The sequence below is a fragment of the Chlorocebus sabaeus genome, chromosome 12 (genome assembly GCF_047675955.1).
Source record: "Chlorocebus sabaeus isolate Y175 chromosome 12, mChlSab1.0.hap1, whole genome shotgun sequence".
In the NCBI taxonomy this organism is placed as follows: Eukaryota; Metazoa; Chordata; class Mammalia; order Primates; family Cercopithecidae; genus Chlorocebus; species Chlorocebus sabaeus.
This window is the reverse complement of record NC_132915.1, coordinates 80,172,626-80,197,714: the sequence shown is the minus strand read 5'-3', so window position 1 is coordinate 80,197,714 and position 25,089 is coordinate 80,172,626. Positions and strand designations below refer to the sequence as shown.

The window sequence follows — 25,089 nt, the reverse complement described above, 5'->3', positions numbered from 1 at the left end:
AATAGATATCCTTATCCTTATTTTTAACAGTTCAGTAGGTTTTAGCATATTCCCAAAGTTATGCAACTATCACCACTATCCAATTCTAGGATTTTTTTTTTTTTTTTTTTTTTTTTTTTTTTGAGATGGAGTCTCGCCTTGTTGCCCAGGCTGGAGTGTAGTGGCGCGATCTCAGCTCCATGCAACCTCTGCCTCCCTGGTTCAAGCAATTCTCCTGCCCCAGCCTCCTGAGTAGCTGGGATTACAGGCGTGTGCCACCATGCCCGGCTAATTTTTGTATTTTTAGTATTTTTGTATTTTAGTAATTTTTGTATTTTTAGCCGGGCTGATTTTTGTATTTTTAGTAGAGACGGGGTTTCACCGTGTTGGTCAGGCTGGTCTCGAACTCCTGACCTTGTGATCTGCCCGCCTTGGCCTCCCAGAGTGCTTAGATTACAGGCGTGAGCACTCCCAAAGTGCTGGGATTACGGGAGCACCCGGCCCAATTCCAGAATATTTTCAAGGCTTCAAAAAGAATCTGCTACCATACCATTACTAGTCACTACCCATTCTCACGTCCCCAGGTTTCTGGACCACTGATGTATTTACTGACTCTCTGGATTTGCCTGTTCTGGACATTTTGTACAAATGTGGCCTTTTCTGTGTTCATCATGTTGTGGCACATGTCGGAACTTTATTCCACTTTATGGCTGAATAATATTCCATCATATAAATATATGACTTTTGTTATCCATTCATTGGTTAATAAACATTTGGGTTGTTTCTATCAAGGCTGTTAAGAATGATGCTCCTATGAACACTCACATGCAAGTGTTTGTGTGTACGTGTGTTCAATTTTGTTGGATATATGCCTATGAACAGAATTGTTAGATCACATGGTAACTGTGTTTAACTTATTGAGGAAACATCAAACTCTTTTCCACAGAGCTGCACCATTCTTCATTCCCACTAGCAATGCATGAGAGCTCTAATTTCTCTAGATCCTTACCAATACTTGCTATAGTCTGTATTTTTTATTATAGCCATCTTAGTGAGTGCAAAATATCTCATTGTATTTTTTTTTTCTTTCCTTCAACTTTTAAGTTCCAGGGTACATGTACAGGATCTCACTGTAGTTTTTATTTGAATTTTCCTAATGATTAATGTTGACCTTATTTTCATGTGCTTATTGTCCATTTGTATATCTTCTTTGGATAAATGTCTATTCAAATCCTTTGCCTATTTTTAAGATGGGTTATCTTTTTCTTGTTAAATCGTAAGAGTTCTCTATGTATTCTAGATGTAAGTCCCTTATCAGATGTGACTTATAAATATGTTCTCCCACACCATGGGTATTTTTTCATTTTCTTTTTTTTGTTTTTGTTTTTGTTTTTGAGGTGGAGTCTCACTCTGTTGCCCAGACTGGAGTGCAGTGGTACAATCTCAGCTCACCACAACCTCCGCCTACCAGGTTCAAGCAATTCTCCTGCCTCAGTCTCCTGATAGCTAGGACTACAGGCGCACATCACCATACTCAGCTAATTTTCATATTTTTAGTAGAGACAGGGTTTCACTATGTTAGCCAGGCTGGTCTTGAACTCATGACCTCGTGATCCACCTGCCTCAGCCTCCCAGAGTGCTGGGATTACAGACATAAGCCACGGCGCCCACTCCTTTTTTTACTTTTCTACAGCAGAAACAATCTTTTTATTTTCTTGATGGTGTCTTTTGAAACACAATTTTTTTTTTTTAAGAAGTCTAATTCTATTTTTTTATATGGTTGTTCTTTTGGTGTCATATCTAAGAAATCACTGCCTAATCCAAGGTCATAAAAATTTACACCTGTATTTCCTTTTAAAAAGTTTTAGTTTTAGGTCTTTAATCCATTTTGAGTTAATTTCTGTTACTGGTGTGAGGCAGGACTCAATTTCATTCTCTTGCATGTGTATGTACAGTTGTCCCAGCACCATCTGTTGAAAAAGACTCGGCTTTCCCCACTGAATGATGTTGTACCTTTGTTAAGGTCAATTGACTACAGATTTATGGGTTTATTTCTGGACTCTCAATTCTCTTATGTCTGTCTTATGCTAGTACCATACTGTGGTTTATTTTTTGTTGTTTGGTTTGTTTTTATTTTTATGGATACATAATAGTTGTGCATTAATACCATACTGTTTTCATTACTGTAGCTTTGTAATAAGTGTTGAAATCAAGAAGTATAAATTCTTCAACTTCGTTCTTCTTCAAGATTGTTTTTGGCTATTCTGTGTCCCTTACATTTCCATATAAATTTTAGAATCAGCTTGTTAACTTCAGCAAAAAAAAAAAAAGCACCTGGGATTTTGATAAGAATTATGTTGAATCTGTAGGTCAATTTGGAGAGTAATGCCATCTTAACAATATTGTCTTCCAGTCCATAAACGTGAGATATATTTTCATTTATTTAACTCTTTATTTATTTATTTTTTTCTTTTTTTTTTAGACAAGGTCTCACTCTCACAGGGTCTCAGGCTGGAGTGTGGTGGTGCAATCTTGTCTCACTGCAACCTCTGCCTCCCTAGTAACTGGGACTTCAGGCACCCACCACCATGCTCAGTTAATGTTTTTCTTTTTCTTTTTTTTTTTTTTTTTTGAGACAGAGTCTGAGAGTCTTGCTCTGTCACCCAGGCTGGAGTGCAGTGGTGCAATCTTGGCTCACTGCAACTTCCACCTCCCTGGTTCAAGCAATTCTCCTACCTCAGCCTCCTGAGTAGCTGGGACTACAGGTGCACACCACCACGCCCGGCTAATTTTTTTTATTTTAATAGAGATGGGGTTTCACCATTTTGCCCAGGCTGGTCTCGAACTCCTGAGTTCAGGCAATCCACCCGCCTTGGCCTCCCGAAGTGCTAGAATTACAGGAATGAGCCACGCGCCTGCCCTCGGCTAATTTTTGTAGGCTTTTGTAGAGACAGGGTTTCACCATGTTGCTCAGGCTGGTCTCAAACTCCTGAGCTCAAGCAATCTACTCTCCTCGGCCTCCCAAAAAGCTAGGATTGCAGGCGTGAGTCACTGTGCCCAGGAACTCTATTTCTTTCAACAACATTTTATAGCTTTTGCTGTACAAGTCTTGTACTTCTTTTATTAAATTTCTACCAAAACGATTCATTCTTTCGTACTGAGTTTATATCCTGCATCCTTGCTGAATGTATTAGTTCTAATAGTTCTCAAGTTTCTTAAGATCTTCTATATATACCAAGAAACCATTGACTTACTTTCTGTCACTATAGGCTTACCTGTTCTAGAACTTCATATAAATGAATTCATTTAATCTTAGTATCTGGCTTCTTTCACTCATGTCATCTGCAACTAGAGACAGTTTTGCTTCTACTTTTCCAATCTGGATTATTTTTATTTCTTTTTTTAATCGGATTTTATTTCTTTGTTTTTAGACACGCCCAGTCTGGAGTGCAGTGAAGCCAAATCTTGGCTGACTACAACCTCCACCTCCCACCTCCCCAGTTCAAGCAATTCTCGTGCCTCAGCCTCTTGAGTAGCTGGGACTACAGGCATGAGCCACCAAGCGTGGCTAGGCAGAGACAGGGTTTCACCATGTTGGCCAGGCTAGTCTCAAACTCCTGGCTTCAAGTGATACAACCACCTCGGCCTCCCAAAGTGCTAGGATTACAGGCATGAGCCAATGCGCCCTGCCAGGATTCCCTTATTTTTCTTGCCCAGTTGCTCTTTTGAGAAGTTGTAGTACAACATTGAGTATAAGTAATGAGAGCAGACATCCCTGTATTTTACCTGATTCTAACATATAAGGAGGATTCTGACCCTACCTTTCTTAGTTATGTGTAGCTCTTGAAGCATTATGTGAATGGCTACGTCTCATTTGTAAAGAGGACACCAAGTTATTTTTATTTTTATGCTTCCCTCAGTGGTTCTCCACATCTCAGCATTTAAGGTAAGTTTGGTAGATCACCCAATTAGCTTGTCTGTGTTTAACATCTGTATCTTATTTGAAGGTTACCATTGCTAGAAAAGGCTTATTAACTTTTGCATGCACTTTCAGTTAGCCATGCTTAGAATTTTTGTGGCCCATGTCAGAGCTCTGCTGAAATGTTTCAACTTTTCCTTGTTGCCTTATATATGTCTTTGTCTTTATGGATGGTTTTTGTGCCTAGACAGGATTATTCAAAGACCACATTTTTTCAGTTTAAATAAACTTTATTGAGGGTATTATTGTATCCATAATAAAATATACCTCTTTTTAGTGCATTTTTCCTTAGGTGTAGAAAATGTACAGACCTATGTAATCACTAAAAAGTTTCCCGTGTCTTTCTGCAATCCACCCACCCCAACACCAAGAAACCATTGATTTACTTTCCGTCACTATAGACTTACCTGTTCTAGAACTTCATAGGAATGAGTTCATATAATCTTTAGTGTCTGGCTTCTTCCCCTCAGCAGTGTTTTTTATATTTACTCATGTTATTGTGTATATAAGCATTTTGTTCCTTTTTGTTGCTGAGAAGTATTCTATTGTACGGACAAATCACATCTATTATTATTTCACCTGTTGGTGAACATTTGGGTTGTTTTTAGTTTAGAAATATTATGAATAAAGCTGCTACCAACATTCATATGTAAGTCCTTGTGTACATGTGTTTTAACTTTTGGAGGGGAAATGCCTAGAAGTGGAATTACTAGGTCATATGGTAAATGTGTGTTTAACTTCACTAAAAACAAAAACAAAAAACAAAACTTGCCAAACTGTTTTTCAAAGTGGGTGTACAATTTTGTAATCCTACCAGTAAAGTATGAATTATTTCCAAGTAGTCCACAATCTTGCCAGCATTTTGTAGTGTCTGTGTGTGTTTTCTTTTCTTTTCTTTTTTTTTTTTAATTTTACCAGCCTGGAGGTTGCATAGTGGTATCTTATTATGGTTTTAATTTGAATTTTGCTGATGACTACCGATGTTGAGCAGTCCATCTGTTTATGTGCTTACTGGTCATTTAGAAATCTTCTCTTTCTTTTGAGACAGAGTCCCAGGCTGGAGTACAGTGGCACCATCTCAGCTCACTGTAACCTCCGCCTTCCGCATTCAAGCAGTTCCCCTGCCTCGGCCTCTCGATATATATATTTTTAAGAAGTATGTGTTCAAACCCATTGCCATGTTTTTACTGGTTGTCTTCCCATTATCGGGTTGTAACAGACCCCTATATATTCTCAATGTAGGTCTTTTGTTAGATGTACGTATTGAGCATACTTTCTCCCAGTCACAGACTGGGAGACATTTATTTATTCATTTTCATTTATTTTTAAGCAATGGTTTTCAAAGAGCAGAGATTTTTAGTTTTTATAATTTATTCTATTTATTTTTATTTTCTTTAGATGATTCTGTTACCAGTGGAAGAGATCCAAGTTACCCTGAGTTATCAGCAGCGAATCTGTACACATCTGCAGCAACTTCGTCCTTGCCACCTCAGAAGAATCCGACTTGATCTCAGGACTTTATAGGCTTGCCTCTTTCCCATGATTCTTCCCTCAGGGTAGGCTGCCTGCCTGCGTAGTGTCTGCCCCCTTACCCTTGGGAATTGAGCACGCACTGTGTTTTTAGGAAGTCATATGCATGTCCATCTGAGACTTTCTTCCCTTTTTCCAGAGGAGTCTGCCTGGAATGTCATATTTTGCCATTTTGTCTCTTAGTGTACATGCCCAGGCAGTTTCTTCTCCCTGGCATCTGGATTCATTTAACACTTTAATGTTAACAGCTGTGGATCACCTCCCTGGTGCTCTGGGTAGGCTACCACATTATCATTTGTACAGAGGCGGTGAGATAATTGTCCAACCATCACCTGACATTCCTAGTGGGTGGGTGGAGAGCCCTCTCCTGCCTCACTCATGCCTATCTAACTACTTGTAACAATACTTAATATAAAGTAAAATCCACCTACTAGAGCATATATCCCTTCACAGGAGATGCAAGACTACTAGCTTCCCCCATTTTTAAAAATTATTTTTTAATTGACAAGTGAAACGTGTACATAGTGATGGTGTACAACATATTTTGATATATGTATACAATGTGGAATCACTAAATCAAGCTAATTAACATATGCATCACCTCGCATATTTGTGTGTGTGTGTGTGTGTGAGAAGCCAAATTTATTAACTTTTTCATTTATAGCTAATGATTTCTGTGTTCTGCCTAAGAAATATTTGCCTACCACAAGGTTGCAAAGATTATCTCTAATGTCTTCTTCCAGTAGTTCCTTGGTAAATTTTAAGTAATTTTATGGTATGGTGTAAAGGTCAAGTTCCTTTCTCTTTTGAAAACAAATTTTTTTTTTCCTTCTAAAAATCCGTGGGATTTTGGAAGGAGAAAGAATCTGGACGCAGCAATAGGAAGCACTTGCCTTACTGCCTGGCCGTGACATACATGGAGCATCGTATGTCATACAATGATATACACTGAGGGGGCAAAACTTGCGGTTAGAAGAAATATCTGGGAATACAGTGGTGCTTGCTAATCCAGATGGTTCCATGCTACATGAGGAAAGGGCTCAAGGGGGCAGTGAGGGTGACCACTGGAGCAGATTAAGGGCTATAAGGAGCAGGGTAGGTTATTCACAGGGGTTATTATATTATCTGAAATTTACATTAAAATACTTGGCAATGAAAGTGTGATACATATTTATGTGTAAATTAATTTTTACAATCTAAATAGTTAACATTGGATGTAACATACAGCACATTAGCATAAGGGATGTTAGATATTTTTCACCCGTGAAATGAGGGACACTTAATACATGCAGATAGGCTTGAAAACTGTGCTGATACTTCCCCTTCTTGGACAGAGTGTAAGAATTAGTGAACACTGGATATGACTAGGTGACCTCTTTGAATCTCAATTTCCTTCTCTGTAAAATAGGAAAAATAATGTCTATCTCCTAAGGGATATTGAGAGGAATGATACGACACACCCAGCTCTAGGCTTGGCATTTAATGATTGTCCCACCCAGGTTAATTTGTTCCTTTTCCTTCTACCACCTTTTTTTTTTTTTACTGTAGTACTTAGAGCTCCTGATTTTATGTCACTTAACACATTCTCTTTTGAGTCCCCATCTCAACTCTCTTGCTAGACACAGTCTTGAAGCTTAACTAATGCTGGCCTCCCTCTGAAGATCCCATGGCAAAGCTCATCAAATCTTAGTGTACCCAATCACCTGAGATGCTATTAAAAATGCAGATTACCATGCTGCTATAAAGACACATGCACACGTATGTTTATTGTGGCACTATTCACAATAGCAAAGACCTGGAACCAACCCACATGTCCTTCAATGACAGACTGGATTAAGAAAATGTGGCACATATACACCATGGAATACTATGCAGCCATAAAAAAGGATGAGTTCGTGTCCTTTGTAGGGACATGGATGCAGTTGGAAACCATCATTCTCAGCAAACTATCGCAAGAACAGAAAACCAAACACCGCATGTTCTCACTTATAGGTGGGAACTGAACAATGAGATTACTTGGACACAGGAAGGGGAACATCACACACCAGGGCCTGTTGTGGGGTGGGGGGAGGTGGGAGGGATAGCATTAGGAGATATACCTAATGTAAATGACGAGTATTAATGGGTGCAGCACACCAACATGGCACATGTATACACATGTAACAAACCTGCACGTTGTGCACATGTACCCTAGAACATAAAAAGAAAAAGAAAATAAATAAATAAAAATGCAGATTACAAGGCCCTACCTTAAAAACCTGATTCTGTGTGTCTGGCTGGGTGTGGTCCAGGAATGTGCAGTATCATTGAGCACCTCTGGCTATGATGAATTAGGGGGTTAAGACCACTCAGAGACACCTGGGATGTGAGGAAAACTTGTTTCAGAAATCCTACAACTGCATTTTCTTCAAATTTGAGTTGAGACCCAAACAAAGACAGCTGACCTAGTTCTCCAGTCCCATGTGGAGGCTGGACTCAGCTGACCCAGGTCTGAAGTCAGTCCATCACCCTTGTTACATGTTTCTGCCCTTTTGGGTGACATGAAAACATCATTTTTGCTGGTCCGGCAGCAATCTCTTCTTTTTCTGGTAACCACCTGGATTTTCCCTACTCTTAGTCCAAACTTTCAATCAAGGCTAATCCCTTTCCCCACCATGAAAGTGAAGGTCAGCCTCTCAGACATTTACAAGAACAAGGAAGAGGAACACTCTTCCTGCAGAGATACTAAACTACTAGGAACCTAAGTCTGGAGCTGCCTACTTCACTCTTACATAGAGTGCCTACTTGAGAATGAAACTAGAAAGATAGTGCCCTGTGACACTGTTAGGCCCCTAGGGTTCTTGGTAATAAGTTACTAATTCTCTTTTTGCTTTACGTCAGTTTGAGCTAGAATTTCTCCTTGCAACTGAAAATTCTGACCAATACACAGAGCCTCTACATTTCTCTGCACAAATGAACCCTTCCTCTCTGGGCAGTCCCAAATAATTCCCCTGTACCTCACTCTTCTCAAAGAACGTCACCTCCTTGCCACAACTGCAGGGAACCTGCTCCTTGGGACCAGATCCAGCCCACTTCTCTCTCTTCCTTGCAGGGAAAAAAAGCCCTTTTCCTTTGAGGCTCATGTTACAGAGCTCACTGTTCATTACTACTGTCTTCATTACTTAATTCGTTTAAGACTGACACCCGTTATTGTCTCTCTTTCCACCCTAGCTCTGCCATCATTCCAGATGGATCTCATCATTCATTTAATAGCCTATAATCACAGTTTATGTAGCATTCACTACACACCAGGCACAGTTCTAAGCATTTTACATATATTTTAGTTCACTCAACCCTTATAATAGCACAAGCTATTATTATGCCCCCTTCTCAGATAAGGAAACTGAGGCACCAAAAGGCTATTTAGACTTGCCTAGAGTTACCCAGTCACGAAGGGATGAGGACAAGGGAGTCAAATTGCAGAGTCCAGACTCTTAACACATACTCTGGCCTCCCAGTTCCTTATAACTGTACCATCCTCCACATCTACTCTGCGTTGGTTCTGTGGAGGTTAGGGAGAGGGAGTACCTCCTTCACTGAGTCACTGAACATTGAGGATGGCCTGCATTGCCCCTTCCTGTAACTCAATGATTTGTTGTCATCACCTATGCAAATTCACCAACAAACAGATAAAGGCCAGGAAGCTAGGATGCAGCTGAACGGAAAACCCAGCAGCAGAAAAGCAGGTTATAGATTCTGCTATGGGTGCTCCATATAGCTCCTTCCTCTCTGCCCCAATAACCTCCCTCTCTTTGGGAACGTTGCTGCATTCAGGGCAGTCTGTCTTCCCTCCCTCTAGAGCTGTCTGTGTCCCTTGCCTATATCCATATTCATGCTCCATGCTCCTCAGCCCCCTAGAAACTTTGCACAATAGGTTCAAAACCTCTGGTTTCCTCCCTTCCTCTGTATGAAAGAGCAAAAGAAGGAAGCCAGGGGTTCTAGGGGGCAGCCAGGTAGCAATTTCACCACCCCTAGGCAATTACACCTAGTTGCAGCTTCATTGGGAACAGCTCAGCTCTGAAAATACAGACCTGGGACTCGCCCTCCCAGCCTTCCAGCTCTCGTTCCTGTGAGCAGCTTTTCAACCTCCACTTTCAGCCGCTGACAGGCCTTCCTGGCTCCACAAGGTCAGCTAACATACCCACCTTCCACAATCCCCAGCCCTGCCAGACATAACCTGCAACAGGCATTCCTGGATCAATGCAAACTCCGACTTCTGTTCCAGGAGTCTGCCTCCGTTAGAAAAAACTCACACAAATTTGCGTGCTGTCCCACTGTAAATGCTGTATAAGGTGGCCAGACCCAATCAGTCCTCGCAAGACACCGAATAAGAACTATCTATGGAGTGTTTACTATGTGCCAAGCACGGTCCTGATCACTTTGCAAGCACTATTAACCCTCAAAATAACACCACCGTGAGATTGAGACCATCATGATTCGCGTTCTACAGAAGGAACACTGAGACTTTACGAGGTCAGGACCTTTCTAGGGTCACAACTGCGTAACTAAGTTGCAGAGCTCAATCCGGCGGCACTTCCGTCTCACACGCAGCTGTCTGATGGTCAAGAGCCCAACCAGTCCCCCGGTCGTTTCTACCTCACTAAACCGCTGTGTCAAGCTGGAGCAACGGGTTCAGCAGTGAAAATGAAAGAACAGAAGGAGGTTAGAGAAGAAAACGGTCACGGTAAATTCTGGAGAGGAAGCAAGGACGTACACACCGAGAAACTTCCTGGTCACCGTTACTCAGCACTTTGTGAGGTTCACGGGGCTGGGGGTGGCCGGGGCGTGGCGGGACTTTTCGAGGAATCCAGCCCTGCCTGGGCGGTCCCAGGACTGTCCCCATCTCAAGCGTGGGCGCGTTCGATTTAGGAGCGGCGGACGCATCCCCAGGTGACCTGGAAAGGACCTTGTGTCTCTGGGGGTGACTGTCCGTCTCCTCGCCTCCCACCGTCACGCGCAGCGCTGATCCCCACTTTCAGCTGGGGCGCGAGCTGGGCTTGGAGGCGCAGGAGCCGAGGCCCTGGAGCTCCGCCCCACGCTTGCGCCAGCCCCGCCCCGATCCCGGCTCGCAGGCTCCAGGGGCGGGGCGTGGCCGGGGCGCAGCGACGGGCACGGAGGTCCGGGCGGGCGCGCGCGCCCCCGCCACACGCACGCCGGGCGTGCCCGTTTATAAAGGGAGAGCAAGCGGCGACTCTTCAAGCTCGGTCTGGTACTTTGGATCCGTTTCCATCGGTCCTTGCAGCTGCTCCTCAGACCCCAGCAGCAAAGATGGTGAAGCAGATCGAGAGCAAGGTACGCGCTCCCGGGGAAGGCCAGGGCGCCGGCGCCGCGGGCGGCCTCTGTAGCTGGGGAAGGCGGTGGCGGGAGATGCGGAGGCCGCCCCTCTGCATCGCCGGGGGAAAGGGACGCGGCGTCTCGGCCTGGGACTGAGGGAAGCAGCGGCCTGGGCGCGCCCAAGGCGGTGGAGCCTGCCCTGGCGGAAGAGAAGAGAGGGACCAGGGTCCCCTGGAGGGCGGAGTGGCGGTATCCAGCGTTGCCCGCACCCTGTGCCCCGGGGGGGTTGCACGCACGCGGGGAGCGCCCGGGAGATGTGAGAGCGCGGACAGCGTGAGGAGCCCCCATGCTGCCCTTCCTGCACCCTCCCGTCCTGGCAGCCCCGACTGGAGGAAGGTGAGGGAATAGAAGGGGTCCGCCCTTGGCCCCCTTCGGTATCCAGATTCAGGCCCTAGGCAGGGATAGAGAGGGCCCCTTGCAGAAGGCACGGGTCGCTGGCCGCCGCTGCCTTTCCGTATGCGAAGTGATCCACCCGCAGCGGGGGTAGTGATCTCCCTTGGGAGCTGGTCTAGGCCGGAGACCCCCGGCTGCTTCCACCCATTCCCGGCCCCAAAGGTGACGCGTGCTGTATCCGCACTAAGGAGGCGGATTGCGGCTGGAGACCCCCTGGCACGTGCAGGTCTGGCCAGGAGGCCAGAGGGCCCCAGGTGACCGCGAGGAAGTGAGGTCTGGGCCGCGCCCACGGGACTCCTGTGGCTCAGGGCGTGTTTCCGGCAGCAGTGGCTTTGGAATGACTCAGTCCCCAAGGTTGGGCCCGGGGGCCTCGGCTGCCCTGCCCGTCAGTGATTCATCCTCAGTCGGTGGGTTTTGCTGGAGCCAGGGTTCCTCCTGGGTGCAGCCGCGCCCTGCTGCCTGCTCGTCGACCTATCGGTATCCCGATCGATGTTTTGTCCTCTTAAAAATGCCCAAGGCAAAACAGACTTCCCATGTTTGAAAGTTATTGCAAGCCTAAAACCTTCTAGACTGGGAAACCCAGAGCCTAACACGCAGTGTCTAATGTAGCCATTCCAGAAATATTTGTTAAATGCAGCGTCAGAAAAGTGAGTGGAGGAAATTGATACTGCCCGAACGGTAGAAGACCCCTCGCCAGCGCCTACCCTGCGATTACTCCTCCCCACACGCGGGAAGCAAGGGAGGGCGGGTCCTCGCCCGCCTTGGATGCCCTGACCTGTTTGGTGCCGGGTGGGCTTCGGAAACAGAAGTGTGTCTGCAATGTGTCCCCGATCCTTTTGTTCCTTTGATTGTTATTGACTCTCAGTATTTTTATCTTCCTCTTAATCAGTATTTTCTTAGTGGGATTCTCATTTTAGCAGCCCTCATGTGTTGAAAAGATCCTTAGTAGTGAATTGTCTTTCATATACTTTTTTCCAAGCACCTATTGTGTGACAAATTTTAGTCCATTCCTGGGGAAGGGAGTGGGGCTGGGATTCTGTTCTCCAGGGTCTGGCAACCTCAGTATAACCGAACTGCTGAGAACCCCCTCCACGGAGCCAGAAGACCTTTGAGTGGTCTATGTTAGTTGTCACAATATCCAGCTACTACAAACAGAAAGTTGATTAGGATTTCTGGAGCACAGTTTAGTCCTCCCAGTTGTCAGAGCATGGTGGCACCTTCCTCTTCTACCAGTGACAAAGGTGTACAAGAGTGACAGGAACTTTAAAAAAAGCACTACAGCCTGGGGCCCACAGGCCCTGATAATCAATCCTCAAAGTAACAATCCAAAGTCATTGATCGAAAGTTACATTAATTTGATTGTTATTTGTTAGTTTGTTTTTTGAGACGGAGTTTTGCTCTTGTTGCCCTGGCTGGAGTGCAGTGGCTTGATCTTGGCCCACTGCAACCTCCACCTCCTGAGTTCAAGCGATTCTCTTGCCTCAGCCTCTTGAGTAGCTGGGATTACAGGCATGCGCCGCCATGCCCGGTAATTTTGTATTTTTAGTAGAGACGGGGTTTCACAATATTGGTCAGGTTTGTCTCGAACTCCTGACTTAAGGTGATCCACCAACCTCGGCTTCCCAAAGTGCTAGGATTACAGGTGTTAGCCACCGCGCCCAGCCTGTTATTTTTTTAAATGTTGTATATTTGTAATTTGTTATTTGTAAATGTTGAATACATCTTACGTTTTCATCCTAATGGGCTAAATTGGCATCATTGGTCATTGAGAACAATTCTGTTTCTGAGGTAGTCTGTTAGTACGTTAGGGCCAACTGGGATCTATTTCAGAGAGGAATGGAATAATTGATTGTAAATGTGATGAGGAAGAAATGAACACTTTAAAAAAAAAAAAAGAAGAAGAATGACACCTACCATTTATTCAACTCCCATCCACAAGGCACTTGGCTAAATACTTCAGAAACCACTCACACTTACTGCCTTCAGAGTAGGTATGTTTAGGCAAAGAGATCTTAGACTCTGCTCCTATTTACCCCAACTACATTGTTTTGCTTCCCCCAGATTATTGGTGTCAGTGATGGAGACATTTATTAATAGTAACTGTTAGTTTCTGTGAGCTAGAAATTGTGATTTCTTCTTAGTAATATACTCTTTAATAATTTTCAAGCTGATACCCGTTTGGAAGTATCAGAAGAGAGTTTGTACGTGAAGCCTGCACATACCTGGGGTGTAACTCATGTTCATTTAGGCTAAAAGTTATTGTTGCATGCCTCTTTTCAGAATTTTAGGTACTTGTGTTTAAATTTGATTCAGAACTGTTTTGGAAAAGCCTTGAGTATGTTTGAAATACCTTCCCTCTTGAAAGTAATCTCAAGTTTTCAATGAGGGTCAATCATGTTAAAAAAACAAAAATGTCTATTCCAGACGTTGGCATTTCTTGACCTTTTTTCCTGTCTCACCTGGATCTTGCAGTAAATGATGCTTGGTTTAACTTTCTTGAAAATCACATTAGGGAAGGCTTTGAATGAAATGGATCTGGAACAGTGATGATTTGGAAAAACAATTGCTATACTTCTAATGTACCTTGCTGCAGCCCTCCCCATGTCTCCATCTCTAGGGGTGGGGTTGAGGAATTTGCATAACTAAAAAATTTATGGAAGTGTTGTCCTACCTTTCTGAGGAACACCAATTGTGAATTTCCCAAAAACATGAGGTAGAAATTAGAAATCTAGAGAAGTAACTATTACTACCTGAGGTCACTTTAGTGTTTTCTTGTTTATTTGGTTTTTTATCTTATGGTGTTTTATTTATTTGATTTCTTTCTTTACAGGACCTCTTGTGGTGGCGAGGGGCGGGAAATGTTCATTTTTTATTAAACCTATTTGACCAGCGTTGTTTCCTTGAAGAAAACCTAGACTTCAGATAATAGATGTTTATGTTTTGATTTATCTTAATTGCTCTGGTTTGGTTTTTGGGTTTGGTCAGCACTAACAGACTAATTGTGGTTAAAATGAGTCCTTTGTTTTGGGGAGGCCAAGGCGGATGGATCACTTCAGGTCAGGAGTTCAAGACCAGCCTGGTCAACATGGCAAAACCCCATCTCTACTAAAAATACAAAAATTAGCTGGACCTGGTGGCGGAGGCTTGTAATCCCAACTACTCGGGAGGCTGAGGCATGAGAATCACTTGAACCCCCAGGGCAGAGGTGAGCTGAGATCAGGCCTTTGCACTCTAGCCTGGGCAACAAGTGAAACTCTGTCTCAAAAATAAAACAAAACAAAAATGAGTCCTTGGTAACTAGAATATTCGGTTCCCAGGGTTACAGTATCTAGATAGTAAATAATTCAGGGAAGTTACTGGTAAGAGATTTCTTCATCATTTCTACTAAATTTTATTTAACAGGCATTCCTTATGAAAAACAATATCTAAGAAAAATTTCCTTCATGAGGAACTAAAATTTTCATTTAATGAATGATGAGGGTATAGTTTTAAAATAAAGGGCAAAAATCAAATGTTGGTAAACGTGTGATCTCAACTCTGGAAACCCCATTATGCTTATGTCAACAGTGATGTCTGAGTGTTGAGGTTTGGGGAAGGTTAGTTTCCTTGACTTATCAAAAAATTTTAGATTTTCATATGGTCTACCACAGACAAATGAGTTTAATCAAAAGTCAAATGCCCAGGATGGAGTGCAGTGGCACAATCTTGACTCACTGCAACCTCCACCTTCTGGGTTCAAGCTATTCTCCTGCCTCAGCCTCCTGAGTGGCTGGGACTACAGGCATGAGCCACCACACCCAGCTAGTTTTTTTTGTATTTTTAGTAGAGACAGGGTTTCACCATATTGGCCAGGCTGGTCTCGAACTTCTGACCTAGTGATCAGAAGTTCACTAGGCCTCCCAAAGTGCTGAGATTACAGGCATAAGCCACCATGCCCAGCCAACTTTTTTTTTTAAGTAGCTTGTGATGTCTCAATTGCAAAATCCTATGTCTTTGTGACTTCAGGTGACCCCTTCATAATCCGTAAGTGTTTAGTGAATGTCTACCATATGCCTAGCCTTGACATGAAAACATTTTTAGTATAAATATCTATTTTTATTTTCCTTTTGTTTGGTGGAAAGAGAAATTAGCCAGTTCACAATATTTTATAAAATAGTCATGAAGACATGAATATCAGTATGCTCTACACATTATATCTTGTTTCATCTTATCAAGTAACACTATCAACAATATATAGAATTTCTTCAAACGGAGTTTTATTTGGCTTGTTTGGGCCTTTTTTTTTTTTTTTTTTTTTTTTTTTTTGGGCTAAAAAGTAGGTCCTGAAAGGAGGTCCTCCAAAATGTACTTTGTGTGATTGTGTCGAGTCTTTCTTTTGAAGGTTTAATATTTATTTATTTAATATAAGCTTTTTTTGCTGTTAGGCTGCTTTTCAGGAAGCCTTGAACACCGCAGGTGATAAACTTGTAGTAGTTGACTTCTCAGCCACGTGGTGTGGGCCTTGCAAAATGATCAAGCCTTTCTTTCATGTGAGTATTAAACAATGTCTACTTTGTAAGAGATTTGTGTTTATGGGTTGGTGGTCACAAAGTTAGGAAAGAAAGACAGTTAAAGGATTTTGGTTTTGGTGGGGGGGTTTCTTTGGCTGGATCATTGGTCTAGAAGCAGTAGTATAACAAATAATTTAGGTTTGATACATGTAGCCCATTGAAAATAAATTTTAGAAGTTAATTTGGTCTTAAATAGTTCTTTTTTTCCCACATTGAAACATGGGCCTTATTTGAAATCCCAGCCTCAGAGTTTGATATGACAAACTGTTTTATACTAGGAAAAATTTGATTTAGAGAAAATTTATGTCTCTTAGAGCTATGTCTCCAAAGATCTAAATATTTGGATCTTTAATTAGTCTCTACTTTTATTAAGTTTCCATTTAAGAAGCTTGAGTACATTGATTGCCATTACCTAGTTCTAAATCTTTTTGGATTTTTCATTTAAAATTTTCCAGTCCCTCTCTGAAAAGTATTCCAACGTGGTATTCCTTGAAGTAGATGTGGATGACTGTCAGGTACGTAGCTGGAAATACGAGATACTACTGAGCTTTTCACATTGGCCTTTTCCTCTGAATTGCACAGTGCTTTTTTCCATAAATATGTCAAATAATTCTAGAACTGTAATCCTATCTAAAAAGTTCTATCTCAGAAGAGCAGGTAAGTTAGGAGCTTAATCCTAGCTATCAGGAGCTGTATATCACATCCTAAAGTAAACAAAAATAAATCAGTGAGACTTCTGAATCTTATCGGCCACCCACCTTTCTAAAACCCTACGTTCTACTTTACACTCTGAGATACTCAATAAATAGAGATTGAATTTAGCTATGATCATTACATCCATAGGCTTGATGGAGTCACCAAATTGTGAGACCACTTGTAGGGCTCTTCGTGAACTTGCAGTAGCGTGAGACCCTGCATTTGCAAGCCTATTCTAGTCTTGGTTGATTTTAGTCAATTAGAAACCACAAATGTTTTAACAGATAAACACCAAGGTACCTGAGAGAATAATTTGGAAGAAATTCCAGGTTTGGTTTTATTTAATGAATACTTGTTTTGCACTAGGTATATGCCAGGCACTATTCTGGGTAGTTTTTAAGTATCAGTTCATTTAATCCTGAGTGCTGTTATCATCCCCATTTTATAGATGAGAAAACTGAAACACAGGTTGTTCATGAAGTTTCAGTGAGTATGTGGCTGAGCTAGGATTTAAAATGAAGTGGTCTGGCTTCTCAGCTCTTGACCTTAAGCAGGATGCTCTGTCTTATGGTGGGTATAGATCCGGTGCTTAGCACATGACCGCTGACCTAGGAGAGCCTGTTGAAGAGGTATCACTTCGGGGCCCTTTGCAGATAAGTGAGCATTTTCACTTAGCCCCAGTGGAGAAGGAAAGGCGATGGGGGAGGGTTACAGTGTGGCAACGGAGGCACTGGACCTGGCTTCCAGTCCTGGCTTACTGGCTTCTGCTTTTAGGCCAGTCACTCCTCTTCCTTGAGCCTTAAGACCTGTCACATCAATCACCCAAGGTTGCTTATTCATTGAGCAAACATGGAATGTCCAGTAAAGGCTGAAGGGTCACTTAAAACAGGCATATGGCAGTGCTCTCTAAACATGGGAGGGCGCAGCAACCCCAGATTGCATATTCTCAGCCAAATTTTGACTCTGTGCCTTGGGCAACCCCTGCCTTGGCTTGTGCTGTCTCCTCCCTCTGGTCTGACCTTTTCTTTCCTACCTAACTCCTTGTCATGAGCTTCACCCCTTCTCCACTTACCCCCTTGTGTGCCCTAAGTACTCAGTGAATCTTGGCAATTATAATGATCTCTATGTCTGTCCTTTACCATTAGTCTCAGTAAATTCCTAGGATCAGGGTGGGACCCTGTCTTTATTCACCTTGGTTTCCCCTTCACCTAGCACACCTGCCTTGCATTTAGTATAGGTGTAGAATGAATGATGAATGTGGTATGGTTGTTAAGTTACTGTTCTAGATGTGTCCCAGAGTTTTTTTTTTTTAAAAAAGAGCATAATTGCACTTTTGTGGGAGGAAAAAAAAAAATCCTTGTTCCTTGTTTTAATCAAACTTAGTCTTATTTCTTCTATTAAGGTCAATTTAGCTAGGGGAAAATTGCACCTGGAGTAGAGAAATTCTAACTGCCACTGATCCTATCAGATAACAACTTGTTTTTTTGTTTTTTTTTTTTTGAGACTAACATTTGAGAATAACAGTTATAATAACTCTCGCTCTGTCACCTGGACTGGAGTGCAGTGGCGTGATCTCGGCTCACTGCAACTTCCGCCTCTCGGGTTCAAACAATTCCCTGCCTCAGCCTCCTGGGTAGCTGGGATTACAGGCATGCACCACCATGCCTGGCTAATTTTGTATTTTTAGTAGAGACGGTTTCACCATGTTGGTCAGGCTGGTCTCAAACTCCTGACTTCAGGTGATCCACCCACCTTGGCCTCCCAAAATGCTGGGATTACAGGCATGAGCCACCACGCCCAGCCTTGATTTTTATGTGAAAGTAAATAGGTGCTAGATGCCATGATAAGCCCTTTGCATGCCCTATGTCATTTAATCCTCACAATAACTATAAGAATATTTTTTATTAGCACCCTCATTGAACAGGTAATGGGACTGCAGCACAGAAGGTGAAGTCAGCCTCTTGAGGCAGGGCAATGCACCATACTGTACTGAGGACAGGTGTTCTTACTGCCTTTGGGAAGTACAGTCATGCGTCACTTGATGAGGATACCTTCTGAGAAATGTTAGGCAATTTGGTTGTGCACACATAGAGTGTACTTACACAACCTAGATGGCATAGCCTCCTGTACACGTAGGCTACGTGGTAAAGCCTATTACTCCTAGGCCACAAACATGTAAGGCATGTTACTGTACTGAATACTGTAGGCAGTTATAACACAACAGTAAGTATTTGTGTATCTAAACCTAGAAAAGATATGGTGAAAATATATAGAACATTAAAAAATGGTATGCCTGTATAAGGTACTTGCCATAAACGGGACTTGCAGGACTGAGAGGTGCTCTGGGTGAGTCAGTGAGTGGGTGGTGAGTGAATGTGAAGGCCTAGAACCTATAGACATTATAAACACTATGCTTACAGATTTTATTTTTAAAATTTCTTTTTGCAGCAGTACATTTATTATAACTTTTTTACTTTATAAGTTTTTTATTTTTTAACTCTAACTCTTCTAGTAACACTTAGCTTAAAACACGAATGCATTGTACAGCTCTACAAAAATATTTTATTTATATCCTTAGTCTATAAGCTTTTTTAAAAAAGACTTTAAACTTTTTGTTAAAAACTAAGATTCAAACACATACATTAGCCTAGACCAACACGGTCAGGATCATCAGTATCACTGTCTCCCATCCCCACAGCTTGTCTCATGGAAAGGTCTTCAGGGACAGTAATATGCATGGACCTTTCATCTCCTATGATAACAGTGCCTTCTCCTGGAATGCTTCCTGAAGGACTTGCCTGAGGCTGTTTCATAGGAACTTTCTTCTTAAAAAAATAAGTAGGAATACACTCTAAATTAATGATGAAAGTATAGTAAATACAAAAACCAGTAACCTGGCTGTTTAGTATCAAGTAGTATATACTGTACATAATTGTAGTGATATGCTTTTTTAAGTGAAGGCAAGGTTGTTAAGAAAGTAAAGGAACAATGGCCAGGCGTGGTGGCTCACTCCTATAATCCTAGCACTTTGGGAGGCGGAGGTGGGCGGATCACCTGAGGTCGGAAGCTCGGGACTAGCCTGACCGACATTGGAGGAACCCTGTCTCTACTAAAAAAAAATACAAAATTAGCCGGGCGTGGTGGTGCATGACTGTAATCCCAGCTACTTGAGTGGCTGAGGCAAGAGAATGGCTTGAACCCAGGGGACGGAAGTTGTGGAGAGCCGAGATCACGCCATTGCACTCCAGCCTGGGCAACAAGAGCGAAACTCCATCTCAAAAAAGAAAAAAAAAAGAAAGTAAAGGAACAAAAGAATGTCTCCTCCATAGATAAAGCAGTCTGTAGTGGTATACTTTTTATGTAATTGCAGCACAGATTTGTTTGCACCAGCTAATGCAATGGGCTATGACATTAACCCATCACTAGGTGAGAGGAATTTTTCAACTTTATTATAATCTTATGGGACCACCACATATATGCAGTCTGTCATCGACCTAATGTTAATTGGTGCATTACATTTGGTCATTGACCAAATGTTAAATGGTGCATTACTATAGGTGTGCAAAGCTCTCAAGGACTTCTGTATGACACAGCTCCTCCTTCATGTCTGCTTGGGGCACTCTCATCACCCTGAAAGTATCTTTTTTCTTTTTTGAGACAGAGTCTCACTCTGTCACCCAGGCTGGAGTGCAGTGGTGCCATCTCTGCTCACTGCAACCTCCACCTCCCGGGTTCAAGCAATTCTCCTACCTCAGCCTCCCAAGTAGCTGGGACTACATGCGCGTCTGCCACCACACCGGGCTAAATTTCATGTTTTTAGTAGAGACGGGGTTTCACTTTGCTGGCCAGGCTGTTCTCGAACTCCTTACCTCAAGTGATCCACCCATTTTGGCCTCCCAAAGAGCTGGGATTACAGGCATGAGCCACCGTGCCTGGCCTGAAAGTGTCTTTTAAAACCTTGAAGTGACCCTCTGACAAACTGGGGAACTTTAACTTTGCCTCCATAGACGCAGAATCTTAAGTATCAGCAGTAGCCCTTTTGAAAATGAGAGACCAACCTTATTTCTCTGACAGCCAACAGGGTTATGATACTTATTTTATAAATGGTGACCTCCCTCTGACCCTTACTTTGAGTGAGTTTTCAATAGTATGCATTCAATAAATACTCGCCATTTTTATTCCAGCCTTTACTGTCCTTGTGCCTCTTACTGGAACCTGTACTTTCATTCTCAGCAGGTGTCCAGCGTTAAAAGAAAGATTACCTAGAAAGAACTCCTCAACAGTAGTGCCAACCACCATCCTAGAGGTCGTCATAGTGTTTGTAGCTGGCCTTTCTTCCCCTTGAGAGTTGGTTTCCATGATTTGGTTCTCAACAGTCCTGCCTGCTCGCCTCCTGTCCTGTATAGCTTTTGCTGCTTAGTTGCTGAGTAGTTCTGTATTTCTTTCCCAGTCCTCTTTTGAGTGTCTGGCTGACATTTTCAATCCCTATTGGGTTCCAAACCAAACCAGTTTCATGGTATTGTCCTCCAAACCTTGCCCTCTTACAGCATGAACAATGTGTTGAGCGTGGGGTATTACAAGAATTCTCATTTAGCATTCCACAGTTGAGGAATGTCTGTTACTTCAATTACCTTTGAGCTGCAGAAAAATCTTTAGCTGTAGCAAGAGCCACTTCTAGGAGAGGAGAAAATATGAATCAACTAGCCCAATTTGCAATGTTAGGAATTTGTGGATTTTCTAAGTAGGATGGCTTTCAAAGGTTAGAGCGTCAGAGTCACCTGAAGCTCGATCTTAACTGTAATGGTTTAAGATGGGGGTTGATAGGGAAACTTGTAGTACCCCTCAGGTGATTCTGATACTGCAGCAAGGTTTGAGAATCCACAAAGTCTTTTTATTTTTCCTCCCGAGATAGAGTCTCATTCTTTCGCCCAGGCTGGAGTACAGTAGCGTGATCTCAGCTCACTGCAACCTCCACCTCCCAGGTTCAAGCAGTTGTCCTGTCTCAGCCTCCTAAGTAGCTGGGATGACAGACGTGCACCACCACGCTTGGCTAATTTTTGTATTTTTAGTAGAGATGGGGTTTCTCCATGTTAGCCAGGCTAGTCTCGAACTCCTGGCCTCAGGTAGTCCACTGGCCTTGGCCTCACATATCAATTTTTAATTGAAAATAGGCAGGAGGCTGGGCGTGGTGGCTCACACCTGTAATCCCAGCACTTTGGGAGCCTGAGGAAGGCAGATCACTTGAGTTCATGAGTTTGAGACCAGCCTGGGCAACATGGAGAGACCTTGTCTCTACAAAAAAAAAATATACACACACACACACAGAGATTAGCCAGGTTGGTGGCATGTGCCTGTAGTCCCGACTACTGGGGAAGCTGAGGAGGGAGGATGGCTTGAGTCTGGGAAGTGAAGGTTGCAGTGAGTTGAGATTGTGCCCCTGCATTCCATCCAGCCTGGGTGACAGAGCCAGACCCTGTCTCAAAAATAATAATCAGTAAACCCAGTGTGGGGTTTTCCTTTAGATTACTATGATTTTGTTCTTGAACAATTGCTTTTTATTTTTTTAGACTTTAGACCTTATATAATCATTCTGTGTACTTGGCCTTCATAATAAAACTGGAAAAATTATGAGCAAGAAACAAGAGGTACTAGTTCTAAGGAATAGTTAAGATTATAATACTGAGTCCAATTGTAGCAGAATGTTTTGTCGCTTCTTTGTATGATACTGAAAATAGTTGAGAATTTGATTGGATTAAACAACATATTGGATTGCTGGAGTATCTGATGCTAGTAACATTCTGAACATTCTGCCTGTTGATGTGCCCATCAAAGGAAGTAAATACTAATAAAACTTTTTCATTGAGAACATAACCGGTTTGGCTTTTGTACTGCAATTATATTCATTATATTAATTTTCATATGCTGAAAAATATCCTCATGCTGAAATGTGGGGTACATGACAGGGAAAAGATTCTGGTTTTGGATTACTTCTGTCAAAGCTCAGTACTGACGGTCTTGTATTTAATCCTCTCCCCTGCTACTTTCCCTACCAGGATGTTGCTTCAGAGTGTGAAGTCAAATGCATGCCAACATTCCAGTTTTTTAAGAAGGGACAAAAGGTACGTACATCTGACCTTTAAAACTCTAACTGGGCAATAGGAAACCCAGTATAAGTGAATAAACCACTGGAGTGATGTTCCCTTCAAAGATTGAGGCATATTGCCAAGTTCTGCTTTTAAGAATTATTTATTTATTTATTTATTTTTTATTATACTTTAAGTTCTAGGGTACATGTGCATAACGTGCAGGTTTGTGACATATGTATACTTGTGCCATGTTGGTGTGCTGCACAAGAATTTTTAAATATGTCATTCTTCATTGGCTTAAGTACATAAGGTGACATCTAATTGAAAATCGATCTTTCCTAGAACTAGTCACTAAATCCCTCTAATTGGTGTTTCCAATTTATATCTTAAAGCACATTTCTTAGACTTGGGCAGTTCATTTGTTGTTAGGTATTGTGTAAAAGAAAATTTCTACTTAAGCCTTTTGACTTTTCTTTGATATTTTTTCTTCGTTTATAACTTAAATGAACTGTATGTTATTCAGGGAAGTTTATTTTAAATAACATTATACCTCTTCTTCCCTCCACCCCTATTCTTCCTTCATTCTATGCTGATATTTTATGTATAAAACAGTGCTACAATGCTACATCTAATGTCAGTTCAATATTCTTTCAACAGGTGGGTGAATTTTCTGGAGCCAATAAGGAAAAGCTTGAAGCCACCATTAATGAATTAGTCTAATCATGTTTTCTGAAAACATAACCAGCCATTGGCTATTTAAAACTTGTAATTTTTTTAATTTACAAAAATATAAAATATGAAGACATAAACCCAGTTGCCATCTGCGTCACAATAAAACATTAATTCTAACACTTTTTAAAACTGGTGTCTGAATAGCTTTCAAAATAAATGCGAAATGATCGTTTAATGTATTTTCCTATATTCTCAATCACTTTTTAGTAACCTTGTAGGCCACTGATTATTTTAAGATTTAAAAAACTATTATTGCTACCTTAATGTATTGCTACAAAAATCTCTTGTTAGGGGTAATGCAGGTAATAAAGTAGTATGTTGTTATTTGTTAACTTTTGACAGAGAAAATAGTGTTCTCTGTTCTAGCAGGTAAATCCTCTACGCTCTCCAAAAGATCAGCATGACCAAAATGGATGTCCACCCATGAAGGAATTGTTTTGTTTGTTTGTTTGTTTTGCCACAAGGATCTTGATTCTCCTCGAAGTATCTGAGAAAGTCTAGTTGTATAGGCCAGACATAGGTTCTGTCCTGAGTGGTAAAAGTTGTGGGAAATTATTAGTTATATCATTCAAAGAACATTGTTTCTTGTGTTCTAAGCACAGTAAGGGGTTGGGGGGTTGAAGAAACTATTTTTGAATTTACGTAATAATGAAGAGCAGAATTATCATAAGCCAGGCATCATCTTTCTATTAATTCATGTAATCTTTGCAACAATCCTATTAGATATAGATACTGTAATCCCTGTTTACCAGTAAAGAAACAGACAAGAGTGGTAATTTCCCCTGCATCACAACTAGTCAGTGGAGGAGCTGGGATTTGAACCAAAGAAGTCTGGTACCAGAATATGTGCTTTTAACTACTACATTGCCCTCAGTGCAACAATCTGAATAAGTAGGAAAATGATGGGCCCTTAGTTGAGTTTCTTTCCTCATGTGAAATTAGGATGCCAAACTCAGATGATCTCTCAAAATATGAATGGAATGCCTATTGCGTGCCAGGCATCATGCTAGGCTTGGAATAAAGATGTGACTAAGACACCCTCATCCTCATACAGCGAACATTCTAGAAGCTGAGACAAACTAGTGAATAATAGACTGGTATATTCTACAAGGCAAAACCAAAAACTGGGTGCAGTAATTGAGAATAATAGGAGAACCTGCTTTGCATCAGGTGGTTGGACCTGGGTTCTGTGAGGTGACTGTAAGCTGAGAGCTGATGGATGAAAAGGACTTCAGCCTGCTGAGAGCCAGGGAATCAGCTTTCCAGCAGAGAGAATGACAGACACAAAGGAGTCAAGGACAGTCAAGAAAGAGCTTGGTACTTGTAGAATAATCAGAGGAGCATGAAATAAAGCTCGATAGAGTGGCAGGGCCAGGTCAGCCCAGGTGTTATTTGTTCTAGAAGGGATGAGAAACCATCGTAGGGTAAGTCAGGGTAACAAGCTTTGATAACAGGAGTTATTTTGCCACCTGTATAGAAAATGGAAACTAAAAACTGGAAAACCAGTTAGGCTTTTAGCTTGTTTTTTGAGATGGAGTTTCGCTCTTGTCACCCAGGTTGGAATGCAATGGCGCAATCTCGGCTCACTGCAACCTCCGCCTCCCAGGGTCAAGCCATTCTCCTGCCTCAGCCTCCCAAGTAGCTAGGATTACAGGCACCCACCACCATGCCCAGTTAATTTTTGTATTTTTAGTAGAGATGAGGTTTCACCATGTTGACCAAGCTGGTCTCGAACTCCTGACCTCAGGTGATCTACCCACCTCATCCTCCC

The 25,089-nt window shown here is 42.2% G+C and overlaps 1 protein-coding gene and 1 long non-coding RNA gene across 2 annotated transcripts in view; one reads left to right on the top strand and one right to left on the bottom strand.

Annotated features, from left to right (window-relative positions):
- LOC119618816 (uncharacterized) overlaps positions 1–10,350 on the bottom strand; it is a 49,124-nt gene extending 38,774 nt beyond the window's left edge. Inside the window, exon 1 of the long non-coding RNA XR_005235185.2 lies at positions 10,246–10,350. This is a non-coding gene — a long non-coding RNA (uncharacterized lncRNA). The remainder of the gene's footprint in view (positions 1–10,245) is intronic.
- Positions 10,300–23,447, top strand: TXN (thioredoxin). The gene is made up of 5 exons (XM_007968459.3): positions 10,300–10,819; positions 15,679–15,783; positions 16,260–16,319; positions 22,554–22,619; positions 23,244–23,447. The coding sequence occupies exons 1-5, from the start codon at positions 10,796–10,798 to the stop codon at positions 23,304–23,306; spliced, it is 318 nt and encodes a 105-aa protein (XP_007966650.1). The 5' UTR covers positions 10,300–10,795; the 3' UTR covers positions 23,307–23,447.
- The last annotated feature ends 1,642 nt before the right edge of the window (positions 23,448–25,089 follow it).

Coding starts and splice junctions, on each gene's coding strand:
- TXN (XM_007968459.3), top strand. CDS start 10,796: ATGGTGAAGCAGATCGAGAGCAAG. Junction 10,820..15,678: donor TGAAGCAGATCGAGAGCAAG/GTACGCGCTCCC, acceptor TTTTGCTGTTAG/GCTGCTTTTCAGGAAGCCTT. Junction 22,620..23,243: donor TTTTTAAGAAGGGACAAAAG/GTACGTACATCT, acceptor TTCTTTCAACAG/GTGGGTGAATTTTCTGGAGC.